This window comes from Sitophilus oryzae, unplaced genomic scaffold (genome assembly GCF_002938485.1).
Source record: "Sitophilus oryzae breed Bouriz unplaced genomic scaffold, Soryzae_2.0 scaffold_1442_pilon_pilon, whole genome shotgun sequence".
NCBI classification, from domain to species: domain Eukaryota; kingdom Metazoa; phylum Arthropoda; class Insecta; order Coleoptera; family Curculionidae; genus Sitophilus; species Sitophilus oryzae.
In genome coordinates this window covers 6,154,879-6,180,579 of record NW_022146107.1, presented here as the reverse complement: position 1 = coordinate 6,180,579, position 25,701 = coordinate 6,154,879, and the positions used below count along the sequence as shown (strand labels likewise).

General features: G+C 31.4%; 2 protein-coding genes across 19 annotated transcripts in view; one reads left to right on the top strand and one right to left on the bottom strand.

Annotated features, from left to right (window-relative positions):
* The first annotated feature begins 1,011 nt into the window (after positions 1–1,011).
* On the top strand, positions 1,012–8,401 carry LOC115877134 (rRNA 2'-O-methyltransferase fibrillarin). Its single transcript, XM_030893280.1, has 5 exons — positions 1,012–1,200; positions 1,376–1,501; positions 4,522–4,655; positions 6,912–7,034; positions 7,113–8,401. Exons 1-5 carry the CDS (start codon positions 1,197–1,199, stop codon positions 7,692–7,694), a joined length of 969 nt encoding a protein of 322 aa, XP_030749140.1. The 5' UTR covers positions 1,012–1,196; the 3' UTR covers positions 7,695–8,401.
* A 1,639-nt stretch (positions 8,402–10,040) lies between these two features.
* LOC115877133 (serine/threonine-protein kinase MARK2-like) overlaps positions 10,041–25,701 on the bottom strand; it is a 136,733-nt gene continuing 121,072 nt past the window's right edge. For 16 of the 18 annotated variants that reach the window (XM_030893279.1, XM_030893269.1, XM_030893260.1 and 13 more), the window contains 4 exons: positions 22,757–22,813; positions 21,297–21,414; positions 17,865–18,024; positions 10,041–13,210 (listed from right to left, as the gene is read on the bottom strand). In XM_030893279.1, coding sequence (XP_030749139.1) covers positions 13,152–13,210; positions 17,865–18,024; positions 21,297–21,414; positions 22,757–22,813 — 394 coding nt within the window. In that variant the 3' untranslated portion in view covers positions 10,041–13,151. Of the gene's footprint in view, positions 13,211–17,864; positions 18,025–21,296; positions 21,415–22,756; positions 22,814–23,058; positions 23,778–25,701 lie in introns of those variants that run through there. The other 2 variants (XM_030893276.1, XM_030893277.1) reach the window with 1 other exon arrangement.

Sequence of the window (25,701 nt, the reverse complement as noted above, 5' to 3'; positions counted from 1 at the left end):
GAGTTTTATTTCTATATAATTTTATTGACTGAAAATACATAATAAGCGTTCATATTGTACGAAATATTAAAATAATATACCGCGTACTGGTTGAAAAATAGCGTCAGCAATGACTATGAAATGAAGATCGCTGTCATTTATGGAAATGTCCTCAATAAGTCATTTCCCAGACAACTGGACGCCGTTTTTTCGATCATACGGTAAATATTGACAAAAAAACACTGAAAAGCACATATTTGTTTTCTACTGAAAATAATTTGAAATAACTCACAATCTGGCAACATCGAAGATGTGCGCATGCGTAGTGTCTGTGACTATATGCAGCAAAAACTCGTTTCAAAGGTCAGCCACCGGATCCACACCATTACCGGCAGAAAGATATATCGTCCCGCTCCGTTTTAAAGCTAAAAATTTTACGCCATTTTCAATCAGCAATAAAATGTTGAAACTCCCCTTATTTCGCCGCCTATTGCTAATCCCCTGCAAAATTCCCAATCGGCTCGGATTCCCCAAAATTTGGGGAATTCCCCACAAATTGGCAACGCTGGAGGTTAGCCTGTTCTTTCCTGAATATGCTAAGACTAACGGACTAGTCGTCGAAACTTGGTCGAAACTAGTCGAAACAATTTAGATAGTGATTTGGACGTATTGCTAATTCCTGCAGAGCCGATGCCAAAGTCAGAACATTTGGTTGCGCGTCGTATGGCTTCTTCTGGCAAGTCATAGCCCGAATTTTTCTGTTTGTCTATGGAGCAGGCTATGGAGGGTAGAAAACAGCCATAGAGAAAGAGAAACCGTTAAAAAAGTCAGAAAAAAAAAGTTGGACCATGGCTGAACCGTAAATCATATAATTAATAATATATGTACGTACATATATAAACAAAATTATCATATATATATTAAACTTGAAAAAAATATGATTAACTTCTGCGAATTTCGCAAATACGTCACATTTTGGTGGTCTGTGTTCATGGTGTGTTCATGGTCAAGTAAAGTTTCAACCGTTTGTATATTCTGTGGTTTCAACCTTAGACAAGGGTTTCAACTGGTTTCAACAGTTTTTTTTAGGTTAATGTGTAAGGTTATGTTATTTCGTACCGCAAGGCCCCATGCTTTAAAATTTATTCGTACTGCACGTGGTACTGTTTCTACTGTTTTATAAATAAATAAAAGGGCAGATTTGTTTTATTTATACAATGGGTAAGACTTATATTAGTTTTTTTATTATTTCTTTGAAAGCCTATTGTTGATGTTTTATTACTACTTTTATTTTCCTACTGTTGTGTTGGATTATTTTATTCATAGTTTTGAACCAGTTCTTGTAGTACTTTTATAAAATTTGAAAGTTTTTTGTTGTAAAAATCTTATTTTTTAGGTTTTTCTCCTGGTAACAGAGGTGGAGGTGGTTTTGGTGGTCGTAAAAGTTTCGGCAGCGACGGCGGCGGTAGAGGAGGTCGAGGAGGTGGGAGCCGAGGAGGATTTGGGGATAGACGCGGAGGAGGTAAATTTATTGACACTTTTTGTATATTCTGTAATTATGACAAGATTACAGAAAATAATCAGCCTTAGCAACAAAAACGAAATGTTAAACACCACTTTGAACAGAAGAAAAGATTGCCAAATAATATCAAGCTAATTGCCAATCATATTGCAATGTAATGCCACGGGTAATATACATAAACAGTGTGTTATTTAAATATGTAGCCAAACTTTAGTAGGCTATTTCTTTAGATGATTCTTGAGTGTTATTGAGATGAAAAGTTCATATAAAGATAGGTCCAGAAACACTTCCCTTTATTGGATTTTTTTTAAATTTTTGCCAGTTTTTTTTGTTATTAGACTAAAGTTTGTATGCCCAGTAGCATTCCAGAAGACACTAACGGCCGTATTCGTAGTCGACCGCCAGCCGCTCGCTGGTGGGAGCTTTCCCGAAATTCTTCGTTCTTATTTCAGAGTCGAGCGCTCTCCGAGTAACGCGTGCACACATCCGTCATATAGAGTAACCGCTCTCTCGCCGGCGGGCGGTTGGATAAGCATTTTTTTTTTCCGTTTCATAGTCGATCTCCAGGCGAAGAACGCTTGCGCAGTTTAAAGCCCCATCTGGTGATTTTCGGCCGGCGACTGGAGCATGTCCTTACACCATCTCCGGGCGGCCCGCCAATTTAGTCTTGTTTATTTCTCTAGTTGAAAGAAGCACCAAGCAAACTGAATTAATTATGGATATTTATAATATTGTGTGACGATTAAATGTACAACTAAATGCACAAAATCGACGAGAACGATGACATTCAGTATTTTTGAGGCCATTATTCATTACATTTGAGTCATATGAATTCCGTCCGTCTATTTGACCATTTAAATGTTTTATTGTTTTGTTTTTGTTATGTTTATAATTTTTATTTTTCCTATTGTGTTTACGTTTATTATACATTAATTCTCTTTGCTTAATTTACACAAACTGGAAAAATATACCAAATTCACAAAACATCAGTCATCTACACAAAAGAAACAAAAATAGAGCTAATTTAAAAATATAAATTACTTCTACACTGGTCATATTTTCCCTTAAAATAATTTGGGGCAATCCTTAACACAGCACACCAATAGGTTAAAGGTTAAAGCACAGTTGTTAAGGTCTATAAAATTTATAAACATACTGCCAAAACGAATCTATAAAACTTTTCAAATAACCCGAACAGACCTACGGAATTCCCCATTATATAAATTATTAACTTAATATCCTTTTTATTATGGCCAAAATATACCTAGCCAAAAAATATGTATATAAAAATTGTAAATCTTTTACTATATAAGTGAAGGATTCACGAAGATATTATTCATTACTTTAAAACAATTATAACAATGGACACATCAATAAAATATTTAAATTACTCAATATCAATAAAATATCTAAATTATTAATATTTAAATATTTAGAGAGAATGTTAAAGTTAAAGTGTAACCCATTTTTGTATAGAAAAAGTGAAGAAGAAAACATGGTCCCTGTTGTTAAAACCCTCCACCCGAAGTGAAATTTTGTCGGCGACGCGCCGTCTTTTTCGTCAGCCAGCGGTGCGCGGCCGACTATGAAAGAGCTTTTTTTGTCTCCGGATATCGAAGCGCTCGCCGAAGCTTTCTCCGGCGAGGCGGGAGAGCGCCAGCCGCCCGCTTTTCTGGCGCTCGACTATGAATACGGCCCTAAGATGCAGTTTTGCCAGAAATTCTTGAGTGAATTCCTTCACGGAGCCTTAAAAAACCTTTGTATTTCTTCAACTTCACAACAAATTTCAGATCTTGTGAAAAATCACCAAATTTCGTGTATTTTATCTATTTTATAATTAGGACAAAATTTTTAACAACCTATTTCTGGTAATTTTGAGACACAGATGTATTTAAATGAACTTTTTATTAAAAAAATAACACGATCAAAAATGCTGTGATAGATACTTGATACTCAACAACAGTATTATAAAATATGTTTCAAAAATTCATTGCTTACTATGACTGCTTGAACCGAGAATAATTAGTCGTGCAAAACGCGCGTCATCATGAGTTAACTTATTAGATATGTTTTCCGTGAAAACCAAACCGAACCAAATCTATCTATTTTTATGTTTTTGTAACAGAATCTACATATATAAAATGCTAATGTTTATCTGTGTCGTCTCTACTGAAGTAACGACTTGCTCTAGAAAGTTGCTTTTTTTACTAAAAGATAGCTAATTCGCTCTTCTAAAAACTGTCGTCGCCGGATTTTTTATGATTTTTTATTTTGTCGCTTAAAAACAGAAACACTCTTCATTCAATGACATACCTATCAGATTTTTTGGCTGATCTTTCTGGCCTCTCGGTGGTAACAAGTTTCCAGAACCGAGAATATCAGTACCACGCCTTAAGGAACCGGGATTTCCCGTTTTTTTCGGTACTCTCGATTGTATTTTTGTTCATTGACTGTGTACTTCATCAATCAGCAAGTAAGACATGGTTTTCAAAAGTAAAATCGATGAAAAAAAAACATATTTTTTTAATTAAAATGATATCAAATGATTAAGTAATTAGTAATTAGTCATGAGAAAATTAACATGAAGGCAAGTGACGAAAAAAAAGGTAGCTTAAAATTCACATAAAACAACATAAACCAACTTAACTAAATTTGAAAATAAAACCATTACATTTTTGAATTAAAAATGAAGGGAATATCCAACGTACGAAAAAAAAGACGTGTCTATTTATTTTCCATGGTCTATCAAAATTAATAATAATTTTTTTATGTAAGTTCCCCATTCAATTGAACGAACCGTATTTTAAGGGGATCTCACGATTCGATTTTAATATTCCTTCAAATGAACGACTCGTTTAATCTTTGTCCACCTCAATTCCCGTTACTTTCGAGACCGGGATTTCCCGGTTTTAAACCCTAGTGATAACGGTTTGGCAGCGACGTTACAGGTGGCGTTGTCGATAGGAGGAAATGTTACGTGTTTTATTATATATTATTAATATATGTTTTTAATTTTATAGGTAGAGGTGGATTTGGTGGGCGTGGAGGAGGAGGTGGAAGAGGTGGATTTGGAGGGCGTGGCGGCGGTGGTCGCGGTGGAGGGGGCAGAGGTGGCCGAGGAGGCGGCGGTGGCGGATTTAAAGGCGGCAAGACGGTATGCAACTTATATATATCGCAGACGTTATTATGACATTTAGCTATGTGTAATTTAGAGTTATGCTACCGTAAAATAGAGTTGATTGATTTTTGAAGTCTGACCGTCTGCAATCTCGATATTAACTTATCTTTTTATTTCTCTCTGTTCTCTTTTGTTGGCTTTCAGTTAAGTACTCTAATCAGCTTATGGCCGTTTTCCCATATCCATATAATATAAAATAAATAAATGGCCGTTTTGCCATATATCTCATTACATATTCTAGGAAATACAGGGTCACCCTTTATTCAGAAAAACCTCTATATCAGATTTTCATTTTAGATTTTCACAATATTTTTAAAAAAAAATATACTGACATAATTACTAATTAATTATTTTATAAACATATGGGGTAATTCAAATATATTTTTATACTAAGGCTATATTTTTTTACGGTCTATGACGTATGCTGTATTTTTTTCACCGTAGATTTGCCAAAAAAATCCGATTTGAAAAATAACGTAGTCTACTTAAGTAATAATACTAAATCTTACTTTACTAAGTGGTTCAGTTGTTGTCTAATGTTTCAGTTCAAATAACAGAAAAAAGTATCATACCTAGTTTTGACTCACCCTGTCTATCGTTTTAGTAATATTATTTATGAAAAATATATTACAATAAAGTAGGTACTTCAAGTTAAAAAGCATCAATAATTAGCAATTTTCAAAGATAGAAAAATGGTCATATTTCAAAAACCAGTCATTATAGATTGTAATATGACTTAAATTTATCAATTTAAATACCGTATGATCGAGAAAAAACGGCGTCAGCGATGGCTATGGAATGAAGATCGCTGTCATTTTATATGCAAATTTTTATGGGAAATGTCATTGATGTTCATTTCCCAGCCAACTGGACGCCGTTTTTTTTCAATCATACGGTATCTCTAGATACCAAATCATTTCATAATTTTTTCAGATATACCGGGTGCGTCTCAAAAGTGGCTCACCCCTATAACTTTTTAATTTTTTTAGTTAAAAAACGAAATTTGGTGTTAGTATATGACATAAATAGGTGCCCGGTGGCGAAGAGGTACAGGCTCTCGTCTACCAATCTCAAGGTAGTGGGTTCGAATCCCACCGGCATTTCATCAGCCGACAATTTTTATTAAAATAAAAATAGTTTGGGTACCTAGGTCGACTCAGCCTTAAATGAGTACTTGGGATTCACAATCCTGAGGTAATAATAGGCGGTTGAAGCGTAGTGCTAGCCACATTTCCTTCCTTGTATACCGAACGGCTCTAGTATGGCAAGCTGTACCTTGCTACTCCCAAGGCGTCAAACGCTATATACGGGAGCTATTATTATTATATATGACATAAATTAGGATTGATTGTCGTATTCAATTGTTTTCGGTCACTTCCGGTTGCACCGGAAATGACTACAACTTTTGATTTTTAGATAACACCCCCGGTATTTTTTTACTTTATTCGATAGAAAATTACACTCTGAATTGAATGAATATCATATGTCAACTTTTGACATTTTCGTATATGATTTATTTGAAATTATAACTTGCGGTTCATAACGAAAATTTGACTGGAAATACCAAGTGTGCGGTATCAAATTATTCGTAAAAAATGCTTTTTCCAAATATGCTAATGAACCACCCTCGTTCCATTTGAAAAAATTGAGATATGATTTGAGCATATTTTAACTGGCCAGGACAAGACACTAACAACATTAGAGGATCAAATCTATTTTTCCAAAGCTCCTTGATGAAGAATTAGTGTTTTTAACATGGCACTCTAGATTGAATTTTAAAATACAATTTTTTTCCCGCTTAATTTTTTTTTTAATTTATTAAGTGAGAATGTCAAAAGTTGACATATGGTATATCATTCTATTCAGAATGTCATTTTCTATCAAATAAAGTAAAAAAATACCGAGGGTGCCATTTAAAAATCAAAAGTTGTAGTCTTCCGGTGAAACAGGAAGTGACCAAAAACAATTAATACACCAATCAATCCTAATTTATGTCATGTATTAACATACCAAATATCGTTTTTTATCTGAAAAAATAAAAAAGTTATAGGGGGTGAGCCACTTTTGAGACGCACCCGGTATAAGAAACAATGATTATTAAAATAAGCGACATATCTAAAGATTTAACATAACAATAATATAACATGAACCCTACAGACTATTATTATTATTAAATTGTTTTGATGCATGTGATACGAGGTGCAATTAATGTTATTTCTTATTTAATTATAGGTTATTGTTGAACCTCACCGACATGAAGGTGTATTTGTTGCTAGAGGCAAGGAAGATGCTCTAGTTACCTTAAATTTGGTCCCTGGTTCTGAAGTATATGGAGAAAAAAGAATTTCTGTTGAAGTAAGTATCATTTTACATCCAATATTTAGTACCGCAAATGACTGAACATAAACTAAAAGTCCCTTATTTATTTTTTAGAATGATGGAAATAAAATAGAATATAGAGTATGGAATCCCTTCAGGAGCAAATTGGCCGCTGCAATTTTGGGTGGAGTTGACGCTATACATATGGCTCCCGGTAGCAGGGTTTTGTACTTAGGAGCAGCATCAGGGACAACTGTATCACATGTTTCAGATATAGTGGGACCGGAAGGTTTAGTATATGCTGTGGAATTCTCTCACAGGTCAGGTAGAGATCTAATAAATGTTGCTAAAAAAAGGACAAATATCATTCCTATTATCGAAGATGCTAGACATCCTCATAAATACAGAATGTTAATTGGAATGGTCGATACCATATTTGCGGACGTTGCTCAACCTGACCAAGCCAGAATAGTAGCGCTTAATGCGCAATATTTCCTTAAAAATGGAGGACATTTTGTGATTTCTATAAAAGCCAGTTGTATAGATTCGACAGCACAACCTGAGGCTGTGTTTGCATCAGAAGTGAGAAAACTGCAAGCTGATAAGCTAAAACCTCAGGAACAAATTACCTTAGAACCCTATGAGAGAGACCATGCCGTAGTTGTGGGTTTATATAAACCTCCCCCTAAAAACTAATGTTATTCGTTAATTAAAGTTATGTTAAGTGAGAAGTTTTTTTCTGGTATGTGAGAGATTTACCAAGATAAATATAAAGTCATTTTTATGTAGTTTTATGTCTTTTATCTTTATTTCAATCAGATGTTAGACTACTTTTTAACTAAAATGCAGATGAGACTAAACTAGGCAAATTTTGCTGTTCTTTTACTGGAATAACAATTGGTAGAATGCAAGTTTTGATATTTTTAGAATTACTTAAACAGTTTGAGAATTTCATTTTCAGCCATTAAAATTAATTGACTGATAAGACTACTATACTTTGTCTGGTGAAAGAATGTATTGTGTGGGTACTGAATTTTCGTAAATGAATGACAGCTGTATACCACTTCTCAAAAGCCCCGTTCTCAGAACTACGTTTTGTCGCTGGCTCTACCTGGTTGACTAAACGAGTTTAAATTTAAAATTGACAGCTGTTTGAATTTTGTACAAATCTCATTTGTTCTTTTGACGTGTCGCTGGCGGCACTATGAAGTTCTGAGAACGGGGCTTAATTCAACAGTAGATTGGTTTTTCTGTCCGTTGGTTATCTGTGGAAATCATTCTATGACCGGGCAGGCTATAATTTTCTTTTGTTTAAGACAAATGATAGGAAAATAATAATAAGTTATTTTCTTAAGATATTCCATATATGAAATGCATTTAGAGAATAAATATTTTTAAAAACTTTCAACCATATTAATTTCAATATCCTAGAGTTTTCAATTGTCTGACTGCTGTCTATCAGTTTGTCACGTGTAGCAGTACCTAACTGCTTATAAAATCTGTCTAATGAGAGGATCCCCGACAGTGACAGTTATGAGTGTCAGTGGCAAAAACAGTATTTTCTCATTTTTTGGATGTCGTCTGTCGAAATATTTCCTAGCTTGTTGGATAGACTATAGTCTGTTTGGTAAAAGAATATATTACATGTGTGACATTTGTCTGTTATTTTAATTTAAAAGTAGATTGTTTTTTGTCATTTTCCGAATGTCGGGACAGATTATAGTTTCTGTGTTTAAATTTTTGTGTTGTTTTGGACAGTAAAAATCGGTTTAATTTATTTTGAAAAATTGTAAAATGTTCCATATATGAAATACTTTTATAGATTAAATACTATTTTTAGATTTTAACCCATATTAGTGGCAATGGCAATATCCTCTTAAGAGTGTTAAATTGACTCACTTTCTGTCTCTTAAATCTTTGTTACCTATAACAGTACCAAATTGCCTATAGTCTGTCTGGTGAAATAATATATTACAAAATTGACAGGTCTGTCATTTTAATGCCAAAGTAGATTGGTTTTCCTGTCATTTTCCGAATGTCGTCTGTCGAAATCACTATTCCACCAGACGGATTATACTCTTGGTCAATATAGATAGGCAAATAATAATGTAAAATTAAGTTTCTTTTGAAAAGTTGTAAGGTGTTACATATATAAAATGCTTTTACAGAGAGTAAAAATATTTTTATAAAACTTTAAACCATGTTAGTTTCAATATCCTAGTCAACTTGAATAGAGACCTGGTCATTCTAAATCAGTGGTTTGTATTTAGATTAGTAAAACAAAGATAATGTTGGTTAGTTTCAGCTTTGGATAAGAAGATTGGAATAAGACCCCCCATTTTTGACAGTTTTTTTTAAAGTTTCAAATTTTGCAGATTTATTTGGCTTTTCTGAGCTTACTTTGTGTTATTTATTCTACAAATGGTTCTGTCTAAAGGTAGTAGATCTAGGAGGATAACATTTCAGGTCAAATTCAAATGAGTCAATTGAAACCTCAAACAAAACTATCAAAAATGGGGGACTGACTAATTCAAGTTCTGACACAGCAGTGAATCGCTATGGCGATCATGGGAGATGTTTATTTAGATAATCACTTAATCCCACCAAAACGCTTTCTCTCTTTGTTCAGTACTTTGTACTGTATTCAATATATTGTCATTCTTCTTCGACATGAAAATTGGTACCCAAAGCCAGGCGTTGTCGACGGTGTATATTATAATAAGTAATGATGAAAAATATTAGTTGCGGGCACATAGAATATCAGGATATGGTGAGAAATAAAAATATAGGAAGTATGTTTATATTTATTATAAATGATCTAGCTTAACATAAGTGCCCATCCCCAGTGAAAGATTTGTTTAAACATAAAGCAACATTGCTCTTTACAGCATTTCTATATCTAAGGCTGTTCTAACAAATATACTTTTATTGTATTTTCCTACATTATAATAAAGTTTTCTATTGGAGAAACTAGCCCTGCTTACATAGATCAACAAATATGCTGATTCAATAAAATATTCATATAATGACCAAACATTCATATATTAGAAATATAAACTTTATTCTTCTTGCTAACGATTTGTATTATATACAAAATAAAAAAAAAGTAAGTATAAGAAGCAAGGCTAGTTTGCTTGACGAGATAAATTTGAGTAAGTACACTCATGAAGTAATGCCGAAATTAAAAAATATTCTAGTTAATGTCTCATTTACTTATCATCGAGACATAATTTACATTTCAAGTGATTCTTTTATTATCTAAAAGTATAATGAAGTATGAAGTATTACTTAAGATCATAGTAATATGAAACATCAGTTAACTGCTTGCTTGTTAATATAACGGAACCTGTAATGATTTTTAAGTAGCTAAAATGGTATTCAATTTTGGAATATATACAGACCTTTAGCGAATGAAAATATTTTTGGTCGGATCACTTATATGACTAAAGCGCAGTTTTTCATATTTGTTTGTGCAATCAATAGAAATCTTGTTTAATAAGAATTAGACTAATACATTAGTTTTAATATTTTATTTTTTTGCAATTCCACATTACTAGGAATTTGAAGCTAGGTTACGAAAAAATGTACTTTAGCCAGACCTACAAAAACGTTCAGAGGACTTATTTTAACTCATTTAGACTGTTCAAATCAAGATTGGAATTGCAAGCCCTTCTCGCGAAGTTTTTTGGAGTTAGGGGATGTAATATTAAATATTTTCAGAATAAGATGGAATATAATTTTATTATGGGAAAGGGACATTTTTAAAGTGTTAAAACTCTTTCGATTTAAAAATAAATATTACTTGATAGCAAGTTATGATTCATTATAAATTATTAAACACCTAATTGCTTATAATATATGCAACACTACAATCAGTAGCAAGAATACTTAAATTTGAATTTAAGGTTAAGACATAAGTTTCCATCATTTTACCTAGCATTAATAAAATTATTGAATATTGGTAAAAACATATTTCATATATCTTCCTGGTTGCCGTAGTTTATAAATAACTGAAAAAATTTAATATCAAGAGTTTCTACAGGATGATTAATCCAACCATTCAAAAAAGCTCTACATCAGGTTTGCGATTGGATTTTTTGATATTTATACACTTTTTTATAAAACATGTGCATAGTAGCAGAAAGATTAAAATATATTTTCAAACTAATCTATTATATTTTTAAATGGAATGATATATCAAGCGGTGCATCGGCGTTGGAAATACGAAATCCTTTGCAAAGTTGCTTCCCTAGACATTTTACAGCGAAGTCGTAAATAGTTTTTTTAAAGATCTGCGTATGTTGAACACACATGCCAAATTTGGATAAGCCGTTTTTAACTAATTTAAGAAAAACTGCATCAATTTTTAAATTAAAACTAACAGGTAACAATGTAAAACCAGATAAATGTGAACATACTTAAGTCCTCAACCTACGATATTGTCAGTTTGTTGTGCTGTTTAAGCTACTACACATTACAGTACCTACAGTTAGTATATTTATAATTTAAAACATGTTCCAAACAAGCAAAAGCCTAAGGTTTAGAAAATACATTTTGACATTCTTTTTTCTTTTCAAAAATAGATGTATTAAAATACACTCCTACTTACTACTTTTGGTTAAACAGTATCAAAAATTTCCATTTTAGAAACTTGAAAGAGTTTTAAATAATCAGCATTTTTTTCAAACTGTCATATTTAAAAAAATCCGCTAAGCCTAACATATATAGCATTCCATTTAAAAATAAACTATAGTTTGAAAATGTGTGACTCACTCTGTACATCTATGAAAATATTTTTAAAATGTCTGTTACCTTCTATAAAAAATATCGGAGTAAATATCTCAAACTGGAATCCTTATATAAACCATATTTCGAACGTTGCCACCCTGTATTTTCCAAATGCATTATTGTGAAAGAAGATCTAAAAATATTCCTGCAACTGTTATTGACTGACAAACTCTGATCGCATAATACCCCTTTTTTGATACCTGACACGGTCAAAATGAGACCAAATAAGACTCTATTAATAAATTAAATGATATTTGTATGATAAAAATGCAGATGTACTAACAAAATCTCATTAAAACTATATGTATAATATTATACCTAAACACTCAAATCTTACACGCACTATCACACAATATTTACACGAATTTGAAAAACTAGTAAATTGGTTGCACAGTCAAAGTCTCTGTCTTCATTTTGTGCAATATACATATTTATATCACATGGAAAATTATACATACACGACTAGGTAGATGTTTATTATGATTCAACCAGCCGAATTAATATAATTAAACATGATTACCTTGATTTGAAAGAGTAGGACCAATCTTTTTATTTTCTAAAAGACGTACTCATATAATTTGTTTGTTATAGATCACAGATGTATACCTTTTGTTAAAAGACTGACATGCTTGAAATATTAAAATCGATCGCAAATTGAAAACTATAATTAAAATAAAATAAATTTGGGAAAACTGTCATGGCATGTAATGTAACAAAAGATACTAAGCATCTGATTCTCCTGCAAAAAATTGACTTGTATTTTGGATTAAACAGTTTATTTTATTCCTTAATAAATAGGGTGCATGAATTTTATTACAATAAATATTTACCATGTAACAAACACCCACGGCTATAACATATTTAGATGTTAATTTTAATATAGACCTTTAATTATTATTTTTTCTATTACTAAAAAGAAAGAAATTGAAGAATGGAGATCTTTTCATTTGGAACAGAAAAACGCTTCTACCAATTCTTTCAATTCCACATATCACAAGCTTCAATTAAAAAGTCAAATTCATTTCTTTTGCTTATTTGAAATCTTAAAATCTAAGTTCTTCAAGAGCATTATTCGAAAATTGTGTACTGGTATTAGGAGACAGACGCTTTTTCCACTATATAATTTTTCCATCACATTTAACTTTAGTGGTCAAATTTAAACCAATTATAACCTCATATTTATGTTGCCTGAAGACTAGTTTTTTTTTCTACACTTAATATATTCTAATAACATGTACAGAAAATTATTCTTTTTTATTTTCCACTAAATCTAAAAATGAAGGAATTCTTTTAACACACAATGTCAAGTTTTTCTTCCGTAAGAGGTTGAAGTCACTTTGAAAGGTCCGTCTTCTTGATGACCAGTCACAGTTTTAGTTCATTAGCTATTTTGCTTGCAATATTTTTGAAACCAATACTTGTACCTGTAATAAAAAAAAATTATGTAATATACATTTAAAATAGTTTTTCAGATAACAATATTTTCGTTCATTTGCACAATGTTGAACGTATTAAAAAGCCATAACATATTTCTTTTGATTTTTTTTAGATTATATTTTTATTATTTTTTGAGATTAAAAAAAATTAAATTATCCGACTTCATAATTTTGTAAAAAGCCTCAGATGATCTTTGCTTGCAAAAAATACATCAGTATAGTATAGACCAGTATTGACTATTTCAAAAACAATTCACACTAGAACATACAACTAAGTTTATGTGTACATGCATCTGTAATGTCGTCTCTTATTGTTTTCACTTAATTTTATTGGTTGATTTAAAAAGTGACGAATCATGCTTGAACATTTGGTTGACGGATTCATATATCCCCACACGTCATTAACAATTTTATGTAACAGCTAATTTTGTACACCGAGTTTAAAATGTTTTTGGCAATAACACACAATTTATACACTTTTTTGTCTCTACAGACATGTTTTTCTTTGTAGAGGAGTTAACATGTCAAGAAAATAATATTTAATATTAGAAACCCCGTTTAAACTGGATATTATTTATAGAAAACACAGAACTTTGTCTGTGTTTTCTGTTGTGCGTGTTTAAGACTGAGATGTGCATTGTAATTTCGGTTTCACACTGTATAAGCAAATAACTTTGTAGGGAAACGATAAATAAAAAAAATCATATTCAACTTCACTCTGCAATTTTTTTATACTTTTCTGTATATAATACCCCAGTGCAGTTATGACATTCACCATGTTGTAACTAGTAGTGGGAACTATCGAATGAATACTATCGAAACATTCGATAGTTGCAATTCATTCGAATAATTCGATAGTTAGTAAGAAAACATTCGTTGAAAACTATTCGAATAAAAATTATCGAATAGATCCGTCATCTGCCTTGAAATATTGTATTCTAGTAATTCGGCAGCAAAAACCATTCATTTATAAAATTCATTCATTTATGAAATTCATTTATTCGTCAGGATCGATTATAATAAAATATTAACTGAATTTTAGTTGTCGCCCGGCGACGTAGGTTTCTTTCCGAGAAACCTGACAGCGGTCGGTGGTGGCAATGCTATGAAAGAAGCCGGCATCTTTGATTTTTTGCGGAGTGATATATGATATAGATATAGATAAGTGACAGATATAGATAAGGACACATTATTTTTTTTATTGAGGTGCTAGTATTTACACAGAAAAAACATTATGAAGGGCGCTGTTGCCATATTTTGGTATTAGTTGATATTAGCAAAGAATATTATTGTTTGGCTTTAGTTAGTTAGGGATAGTATGTCTATATATATTCTGCATTTTTTTTTATTAATATTCTGTTGTTACACTGCAATAATACCTGTTATTTTGGATGTAGGAAAATTATTTTTAATGTTTTTAAGCAAAGACTGGTTTAATAAATAATAATAACAGTAATAATTTGTTACTATTAACAACACAATTTAAAATCATTTAATATAAATATTTTTTTAAGTAGTAGCAAAATATAAACAACAAATTAGATGTCAAAATTATTTATATTAGATCCTATTTAAAAATAATATAGTCTCTAAATTTTTTGTGTGTGGCAACGTTGGTTTATTAAATAATAATAATTACAGAACTAATTTGTTATATTAACAACAAATTTTAAAATCATGAAATATAAACATTTATTAATTTTCTAAGCATGCAGTGTAATGGAAGGAAAATATAAATAAAAAATTAGAAATCAAAATTATTTATATTAGGTGCTTTATATTACTATTTAAAAATTATATTTACTTTTACTGGCATTTACTTTAAAAAATAAATGAAATATTTCTTCGCAAAAACTACATGTAAGAGAATTAGCATAAACAAAATACAAACATCGTTAACTTTTTTTTTAAATTGGCACGTGTAAAACTTTCATTTTAATTTTCTCACCCCATAGTTTGAGTTCGATAACCATTTACTTAACCACATTACTTTAATATGATTATTAAGTTCAACTAATTCATATTATTAAAACATCTAAAATACAAATATGTACTTTTAAAATTAATTTAAGTTCATCTCATCTCTCTTAAAAATTGCTACTTCTCAAAATTTCCCATTAAAAAATAGACCATATACCATATAAAATTAAATAATTGAAAGATCGGACTACGGAAAACCACACAACTTTTCGGAAAAATTTTGACCACCTGCACATGCACACAATCGTCAATAAATAAAATTAAAAAATAACTACTATTTTAGTATTTTAACTATTTTAGTAAACGCAAAAATAGCACAGTATTTATACGGTGAAGTTATAAAAATTTGGAAGAACTAATAATGCACTGACGCATACAAAAATCAACGAATACTAAATTTCATTTATCAAAAGCATTCGATAGTCGTGGCTCAACGATAACCATTTAGTCGCACGGCGAGGTTGTCACATATGCTTTAGTATACAAATGAATGAATGATTTTATTCGAATAAAACCATTCGATAGTTGAAATCATTCATTCATTAACCATTCGATAGTTCCCATCGCTAGTAATAACCCTTATGTTAATAAGGGTTATTAAAGCTAATTTTTGTTTGATGATGCACACATCGGACAAATGGGAACTTTTAGTATGTTAATACTAAAAGTCCCCATTTGTCCGATGTGTGCGTCATCGAAAAAAATCGGCCGCCATCTTGAATTTTGGTACTTTTGATTTGGCTTTCGCACATTATTAGTACACATGTATTTAATATTTAGTAAAGGATAGCTTTTACAATTTAAGTTAATTTTGAAATATTATTAACCCACCAATAAATATTTCTTGAAAATGTCACAAGAATTGTATTTCAGTTGAATTGATGCTAAATATCCATGTTATTTGTTAATAAGCTTAAAAAATTAGTAATTTGCATTTCGGTGATTTCTTTTATAAATTTCTCTTTTTGACGTAAAAAAAAAACTTTTTTTACGTCAATGCGTTAGGATAATAAACTACATTTTATTGATTCTGATAGATTTTTTTATTCTCTTTAATTTTTACCTCTTGAAGTTTTTCGCTATAACGCACCGTTTTCGAGTTATTTACATTTTTTCCCAAAAAGTACCAAAATTCAACATGGCGGCCGATTTTTTTTTTGATGACGCACACACCGGACTAATGGGGACTTTTAGTATGTTAATAAAGGTTACTAATGCTAACTACTTTCAATGGTCGCAGTTTTCTAAAAAATTTTGCAAATTCAAAATTATTTGCGCTGGCCTATAATGATATGACTAGAATTTAACAGAATATCAATAATTGAATACCGAACATGTGAAGTTATAATTCAAAAAACTATGAAAAGAGTAGCTAGATGATCAAAAGATATTATGTCATAGAGCAAATATTATATGCAGTGACCAAACATCTGTCAATGCTGAACTCAATCATATTGAAACATATTAGTATGAACAAAGAGTATAACATTATAACTGTTAATTTCTAAGTGGGCCAATACCTTTAAAGAGGACGCGTACTGAATCGACTTCGACCGGTCGACTCGACTAAGAGCTGTCGGCAGGTTTTGGTATACATAGAAATAAATGTAATCATCAGACCAGTCGTCGAGTCAAACGGGCCAAAGCAGTGCGCGGGGTTTCGTCGAGAATCCCGATGAATACATTCATTTTTTTGTATACCAAAACCTACCGATAGCTCTTAGTCGAGTTGACCGGTGGAAGTCAATTCAGTGCGGGTCCTCCTTTACGCGTGATCCTGGTGTTTCCATTAAAGGAGATGCCGATGGACGGAAATCTATATATTATGTACACACTGGATATAATTAATTTTGATTACACGGAAGTTTTTATGAATAGTTAATCATGACATTTTAAATTAGCAGTAGATCCACCCCAGATTCCACCCAAAAATATCCATCGATACTGTATTATACAAGATACGCGCTACGAATATCTATCTTCATTTTATTTACATCTTCAAATTGGTAAGTTTAACAAAAAATTTAAACCTAACCAATTTATTTATTTAAACCAACTGTTTATTCCTTTGGTCATATCACAGATTATACAGATTATAAACTTATCGTCAAAAGCATTGTTTATCGGGTTCCAATTTTCGGAGTCGCGCACTAGTTAGGTTACTAGTTTGCGCCCATAGCACGCCCACTTAAGGCGTCTAAAATTGTGCACAGCGCCTGACCGGCCCAGTTATTGCGCTGTTTAAACGCGAGTTTATTTTTGCGCACAGGAAATTTTACTCGTTTGCTCATCGTCATAAAAAACAATTTTCGTACCACGAATTAGGGATAAGATTTTTATCTGTATACATATAGTATACCTAATCTGTGGTCATATACTCTCATTTTGATCACTGACTGCTTTTTGACAAAAATCCGAAAAACTAGACAGTTCGAAAATATTAAATTCATCAAAAAATATTTGAAAAGAAAGAGCTTTTTATATACTATTTTATATTTTCTCTCATTGCAATAAATTTTGTTGTTTTCTACTTTTTTATACTCTTGACTTAGTTATTGAGTTGTAAGATGTAGAATGTATGGAAGGGGGTTAATCACCGCGACCTTACAGATCTATTGTGTTTTATTGAACTATTGAGTTAGTAAAAACAAACAAGACTTACCAGAAATTCGTTTAAATCGGACGCCGTTGAGTGAAAGTCTTGGCAACTTGCAAACCTCTATTTCCCATTGTACTAAACTATCTGTGTTGGGGTCGCCGTGCACACATAATAATAAAAATCTTTCTCTCTGTTCATAGTCACAGTTGTTTGCGTCTAGTACCTGAAAAATAATATTCAATAAAATAATTTGATATTTAAAATAATTTGATACTTATTTCCAATAAGGTATTTTATTACTATCAAATACTTTATTAAGCACATAGTAGAGTATCTGATAATTGGACCACAGTTAAAGTTATATAAAGTTATTTGACAGTTAAGGTGTCATAATAAGCGTTTACACAACCGTGGCCTCTATTCTGGATTCTGTGAAGCCGAGCCGGTGAAATAGGTATATATAGAAATCTTCTGAAGGAATTTGTACAAGTCGTTTTCTTACGGAAACAGAAGCGTGGATTTTAAATTATTGATTAGATGACTAACGACTAGCATCAGGTGTTCAAAATTCAAATTCATTCCGACGGCTTTCGTTTGCGTTTCGTTTGACAATGGCCAATCGATTTTCGAAATTTTGGACTTGCGCAAAACTCCAGGGCTTCCCTAACAGAAGAACTTACATAAAATATACATGAAACGGGTATCTAGTTGTCTCTGACTTCAATTCGAACACATTACAGGTACAGGGTATAGGGGATAATCCATACCGGATGATGCATCGATGTTGGAAATGTAGGTAATCACATGCAAATTTTAAAACGTCCAAATACTGGCTCCCCTGTTGGTTTTTCAGCCAAGTCCTAAATAGTTTTTTAAAGGTGTGCGGATATTGGATACACATACCAAAATTTAAACAAATTTGGATACGCCGTTTTTAACTGCAGACCTTTAAAAACCTACTTACGACTTGCCTATAAAATCAACAGTGAAGACAATATTTGGAGAATTCAGAGTTTGCATGGAATTTCCTGTTTCAAACGACGATGCACTACCCACTATAATAGTTACTATACAGGGTGAGTCTTAAATAAGTCTAAAACATTTAATGCCCACTTGCACCGTTTGTATAAACTTTGTTTAAAGGCTAAACAGTGATTAACTATAATAAAATATGTATAGTTAATCACTGTTTAGCCTTTAAACAAAGTTTATACAAACGGTGCAAGTGGGCATAAGACTCACCCTATGTATAAGCCCAATATTAAGATAAGATAAACTATGTCTTAAGATATTTTACTTTGAAAATTTCTAAAAACTTTGATTTTTTGCTTAAATTTTGAGAGTGACTACTACAGTTAATCTTTCAAAACTGGATCTTTTCTGGGGTTTCTTCCTTGTAAATTTAATTTACTACCTATGTTACCATATTACATATGATAGGTTTTTTATCTAGTTAAAACTAAAAATTATTCCAAATTTTCAATTTTTTTTTCGCGAAAAAAAACTTATAGACGTGTTTCTGGGGTCGAAATAAACTACCCCTATTTGCACTTATTTAAGACGCACCCTGTATATATATATATATATATATATATATATATATATATATATATATATATATATATATATATATATATATATATATATATATATATATATATGTTTAAAAAAGAAGAAAGAATTTATTGGGAATCTTACTGTAGACTTGCAGTAAGATTAGCCATGAAGCATGACTAAAACATGACTAAAACTTTAGTCATGCTTCATGGCTAATCTTACTGTAGACTTGCCCAATAAATTCTTTCTTTTTTTTTATTATAGTCTCCACTAGGGGTGTAAGGGGTATTGAAGCGATACATATAGCCTAGCTTAACCAAAAGTCAACCTCACCTTCACGTGGTGCACCCTGTTTTCACAAACGAGGCTCTGACGTCCGAGTATAGGCGGTATAACACTATACAACCCTCAGACCTACCATCGTTCTGGGGAAGAGGAGAAGTAGACTACTCCTACCCGGCCGAGAGCGTAGCACAAGGGAACTATCGTCTCAGTCTTCACTGTGCCATAGTCATCCCGTGCTAACACAGCTTAACCCTTTTACGCAGCTAACACTCATCAAAGATGGAACATTCGAGTGGGGCAAAATCATCGTCCGGAGGTAAAATACCCCCTCGATCGGATCTCCGGGAGGGGGTGCCTACTCGAGTGTATCATCGGAGAATTAAGCAGCGTCAATGTTTCACGTTTGCGGCGTGGAACGTCCGCACTCTCCTGGACAGGTCAAACTCTAATCGACCAGAAAGAAGAGCTCTGGTCTCACAGGAACTCCACTGGCTAAGTATAGATGTTGCCGCTCTTAGCGAAACCCGCTTTGCAGATGAAGGTAGTCTGACTGAGGAGCATTACACCTTCTTTTGGAAGGGTCACCATGCCACACACAGTAGAATTCATGGCGGAGGCATTGCTGTCAAAAACGAAATCGCCACCAGTTTAACAGAAATGCCCATTGGAGTCTCCGAACGTCTCATGACCCTAAGGTACCCCATATCAGATAAAACTTACGTCAATATCATTAGTGCCTACGCTCCCACCCTAGCCGCTAACGTTGAGGATAAGGATAAATTTTACCAAGATCTACAAAATGCTCTCCAACGAATTCCAAAGCAGCATGTCTCAAACATATCAAAGCACCATGTCTCAAACGTATCAATGTATATATAATATATATCATGAAGTCATGATTACTAAATCTCGCTTAAGATGGGCTGGCCACGTATGCAGGATGCAAGAAAACCGCCTACCGAAATCTCTTCTTTACGGTGAACTTGTAGAGGGTAAGAGGAAACCGGGTGGACAACTCAAAAGATACAAGGATGTTGTTCATGGAAACTTAAAGGGGATAAGTATGCAGCATCAGTGGGAGGAAGCAGCGCACAATAGAACGCAATGGAGGAGAATTGTAAATTCAGTTAATAACGACAACCAAAAAGTAAAGAGGCAACAAAGTAATGAGATTTTTGAATGTCCGGAGTGCGGAAGAGAGATAACATCACGTATCGGGCTTTTCAGTCACAGAAAAGCTCATGACAGAAAACGCCCTGCGTAACCATCTTTTGATGCGTGTCAAATACTCGTCAGCGAGTAATGGCAGTAGTAGTAGTCTCCACGATAACATCTTTTGTTTATATGTGTTTATACATTAACAACGGTACCGAATGTCTATTAATGTAGAGATTATGGTACATAGCATAGTTGAATTTATTATTTAAGATTTAATATGTTCTTATTGAAAAATGATATTTCCTATATTAAATAATATATAGGAGGGAATTCAGAATAATCATTTCAAGATCCTGCTTACTCCATGGTACATTAGTATAATTTAACTAAAACTATTAAATTACTTAACCTAAAACTATTTACGTTTCGTATATCCCTTTTTAAGGTATATCCCAATATTTATATTTTATAAAAATAAACAAATCTATAACATACCTTTCGAATTTCTGCCATAATTTCCGCTGGATCTCTACTGGATGTAGTTTTCATCGACCATGTAAAACGAAGAGATCTAGGTTTAACGTGTTCATCATTTTGTGTTCCACCACCCACCCTGCAATGAAGTAGAACTATGCCTATTACTGTAGTAACAATCAAAACTATAAAATGTATGATGCACAAACCTACAACACATTCTAAAATACTAAATTTTAACAGAAATATCTCGTACGATAATTTGTAACTATTTAATACAAACATATACATGTTAATGCAAAAACATAGAACAATGAGTTAACTAAAAACAAATAATTAAATAGCAAATTAGTACTTTTATAAACCATTGTTGGGAATTATTTAAATAAATGATTCCTGATCATATTTATTTAATTAGCAGTTACTTTAAATTAAATTGTAATAGGTACAATTTAAATGTAAGTTAATTTTTCATTGTATTTTGCATATTTTGAAAACTAATAATTAAAACATGGCCCCTTCACAGACCTGCAAGGGTAATGTAATGGTGTATATGTCAGGCGTATCGAATAATCCGGCTTTTTGCAAAAAGACTAGGCATATTATAAAACGCCGGCATTTTAAATAAACGAGGGAGTTTTAACAAAGACCCTATCTACTTTCAGTCGCTTTGCAAAGTGACTAATAAGAATTAGGTATATTTAACTATGATATTTTCTGCAAAAAGACCGCTTGTTTTCAGTCATTCTTCAAAATTCCTAATAAAGACTAGTCATATTGCACAAAACATTTTACGCGGGATTGATATAACTAACTTAAATTTATCTAAGGAACATTTCTTGGAGTTCTCTTTCCAAATTAGGAAATAATGGCACAAAATAGCGATAATTCTGTTAATGAGAGTGTGGTCAAGGTCGATTATTATAAAAAACTAAATTCATTTTATTCTAAAAGACAGCAAAGTTCTACAAAGAAATTCTGGAATTACAGTGTATTGAATTATTATTAATTAAATGATTATTAATATTAGTAAGTATTTAATATATTTTGTATTTATTAAACTTATGTTACTTATAATAATTTATGAAATATGGTTCAAGTTGTTTCCGTCTTAAATAAATTGTTTTTTACAGTTAAATATGAGGTATTTTTATTAAAGCGCAAATAATTCTAACTAAGAGATCTAAACTTTGATCATTTTTTAATCTGCCTTGCCTCGATTTGGCGTTTTATAAAATGAGTGAAAACAGGCAGTCATTTTTGCAGAAATGTACAGAAAATATCGTCATTGTTTAATTCTTTGTAAAGCAATTTAAAATAGACAGGCTCTTTCTTAAGATTCCTTCTTTTGTTTAAAATGCCGGCATTTTATAATAATCTGCCAAGTCTATTTGCAGAAAGCAGGCGGCATATATATTAAGAAAAATATTTTTTCACGAAATGTATTTTTCTATTTCATCAGTCGGTATAATTGAACTTACCCTACTGAAGGTAAAGGTGAATTGCCATGTTTAACTTGTTGAGTGGGTTCTAATGCTCTGAAAATAACAAAGTTGAAACCATAAGAAACAAAATAAAATTTAGTACACAAGGATAAGTTAAACAAAAGTATTAATAAAAATTAAGTTATTAGAAATGTAAGACCTCACCTGTCGCATTGCTTTTAGTGCCATATTTTAAATAAAAATGCATTTTATAGTTGCCTAGTCATTCTAAATTTAATGAAAACAATGGAACTCATGGACTAATACTAAAATAGTATATATAAAAGATATAATCAGTCAGAAGAAAAATTATATTCAAAATTTATTACAACCTATGACAATGAAAAGTTGACAAAAATAAGGAATAAAGAAACTTTGTAAAATTTACAAATTTACAAGGAAATTTTTGTTATTACAATACTGAAATTAATGGTAAGGTCAAACGAGAATATTATGAAGTTGATTTTTCATAGCCTGAATTTATAAATTTTAATGTCATAAAATGTATTACAGAGAACACAAAAACAAAAGAACAGAAATAATAAAAATTTCTTTGATTCGCCTCACACACAGGATTAATTTTCAAACAATATATACATTTCATAGCACTGTAAAACTGACTGAACATTCAGTCTTGATTTTCATAATTTCAATTATAATGAATACATTAACAAGTTTGATAAAACATTTAGTATTTATTGCACCTCTTTTGCTCTAAAATAACAATAATTTATTATTTTAATAAAATGACTTTACAAGAACATAACAATTTGACTAACATAGGTTTGATTAGTCCACCGATTTATACAAAAAAAATCAAACTAACACTATTAATTTGTTTAAGTCTCTTAAGAATATCATTTTTGTTTGCATTTGGGAATAATTATATATCACTTAGGGTCAGCCATAACAATACCAAGATGGAATCCTCACGGCCTAGGTGGGAGGACTGGTATCGCTCCATAGAAGAAAGTTGAACCATGAGATGATGAGTGGCAGGTCCCTCCTTGTTTAATTCCTGAACCAGAAATAATTCGCTATTACAGACATCCACCAAGTATTCCCCTGTTCGCAGATTTATAATTGTGTACTCTTAATATGTGGCTTCATACATATATAAGGTATATAATATGGTATTTTACCTAAAAGAGGTTCACTATGCAAACAAACAGGAAACTCTTCATTTGTAAATTTGAAAAAAAATGAAACCGAGGTATAGAATAGCTTAAAATTAATTTTTCGGTGGATGATATAATGAAAAGAATGAAACATAGTATTTAAAAATAGGATGTAACGAGAAACCTTCTTATATAGTGCATTTTATGAATTCTTGTCAAAAGTATTAGGATGACCCCTAAAAGATCTCTATAAAATTCTAATAAAAAACGGAAGTGAAAGTAAATGGACTTGTATTATTTTTCTGTCAAAGTTAATAATGTATTTCCTCTATTAGACGTTAAGATCTTTTAAATTGAAAAATTCAAATATGGTAACTTCTATGTATCACATAAGTTTATTAAGTATCTGCATACTGTCCTAACGTTTTTACTATTATCACATTCTAAAAAATAATATATGTTCATCCGCATATGCCATTTAAAAGATATATACCAAGTGTCGATACTTGCGGTTTTTGAAGACTATGGGTTTAAAACTTTCAAGCTTCACTGATTTAATATTTCTTGTGTTTGTTTCAGAGACAAGATAGGAGGAATTCTAAATGTTACAATAGCAACAGTATTAATTACCGTCAAACATACCGAGTGATATTAAAAAAAAACAATCGGTAATATCTATCATATAAAAAGTACTATGGAGGGAGAACATGAGTTTCTTCGATGTGTTATTTGACACCTTAATGACAAAATTAAGAGATCTTCCTGACACTGACAATAAGGGCTATTTTGAGAAATTATAAATCAGGTAACAAATTATGGTATTATTATAACCGTATTTTGTTTTCGATTTGTGTAGTAAACTGTTAAAAAGTTAGGATGTTTTGCAAATACTCCATGAGTTAAGTCTCTAGAAATATAATCTTTTTCAATTAGATTGTTCAATATATCAGTAGCCTCTTGATGGCAGATAATTTGGTATATAATAAAAATATACATTTTCTCAGTAAATTGTGGTATTAGTTTATTATTAGCTTTCTAAATAAGATAAGAAAAGTTGAAATTTGTGGATCTATTTTCGACAATTAGTGACAGAATTTTGTAGTTTTTTCGGGCCACCCTGTATACATTTTGTTTACATTTCTCTATAGCTCTCATAAGATTGCCAAACCATTGCAGTCGACCATAATTATTCACACTATGATGCAATAAAATAATATATATAATAAAATAATTCGAAAATTTTAGCCTTCTCACTATACAACCTTTTTTAGGTAAATATCTTTGTACCTTATGTAAATAGGTTTATTTAATAGTTAGAGGTGTGTCAACTGTTTAATGTTATACATACATATTATTTTAAAAGAAATCTTAAAGATGTAAATTATTTTAAAGAAAAATTCATATTATTGTATCATTAAACGCCTTATCCAGACTGACATTATAATTTATTTAAAGAAATAGACTTATTTTGAATAATACAGTTAAATGCTGGTCATACAATCTTATAACAAAATATTAAAAAATTATTGAGAGAGATATTATTTAGTTATTCAAAATATTTAAATATAAAAGGTAACGAAGGTGGAAGGTGTCTTTCTATACGTACCTAGGTAAACAATTATCATAATGAATATCAAGAGAAACGTTTAAATGCATAAAATATGACACGCCTCTAATTTTACTCTTAAATTTGATAAAATTTTTAGTTTCTATATGAAATCGACCCAAAAAATAAAAATATATACATAAAGTATGATTTTTAATATTTTAACATTCCATACTTCGTTAGTAATCACAAAACAACATTATTCATTTCTAAAGAAA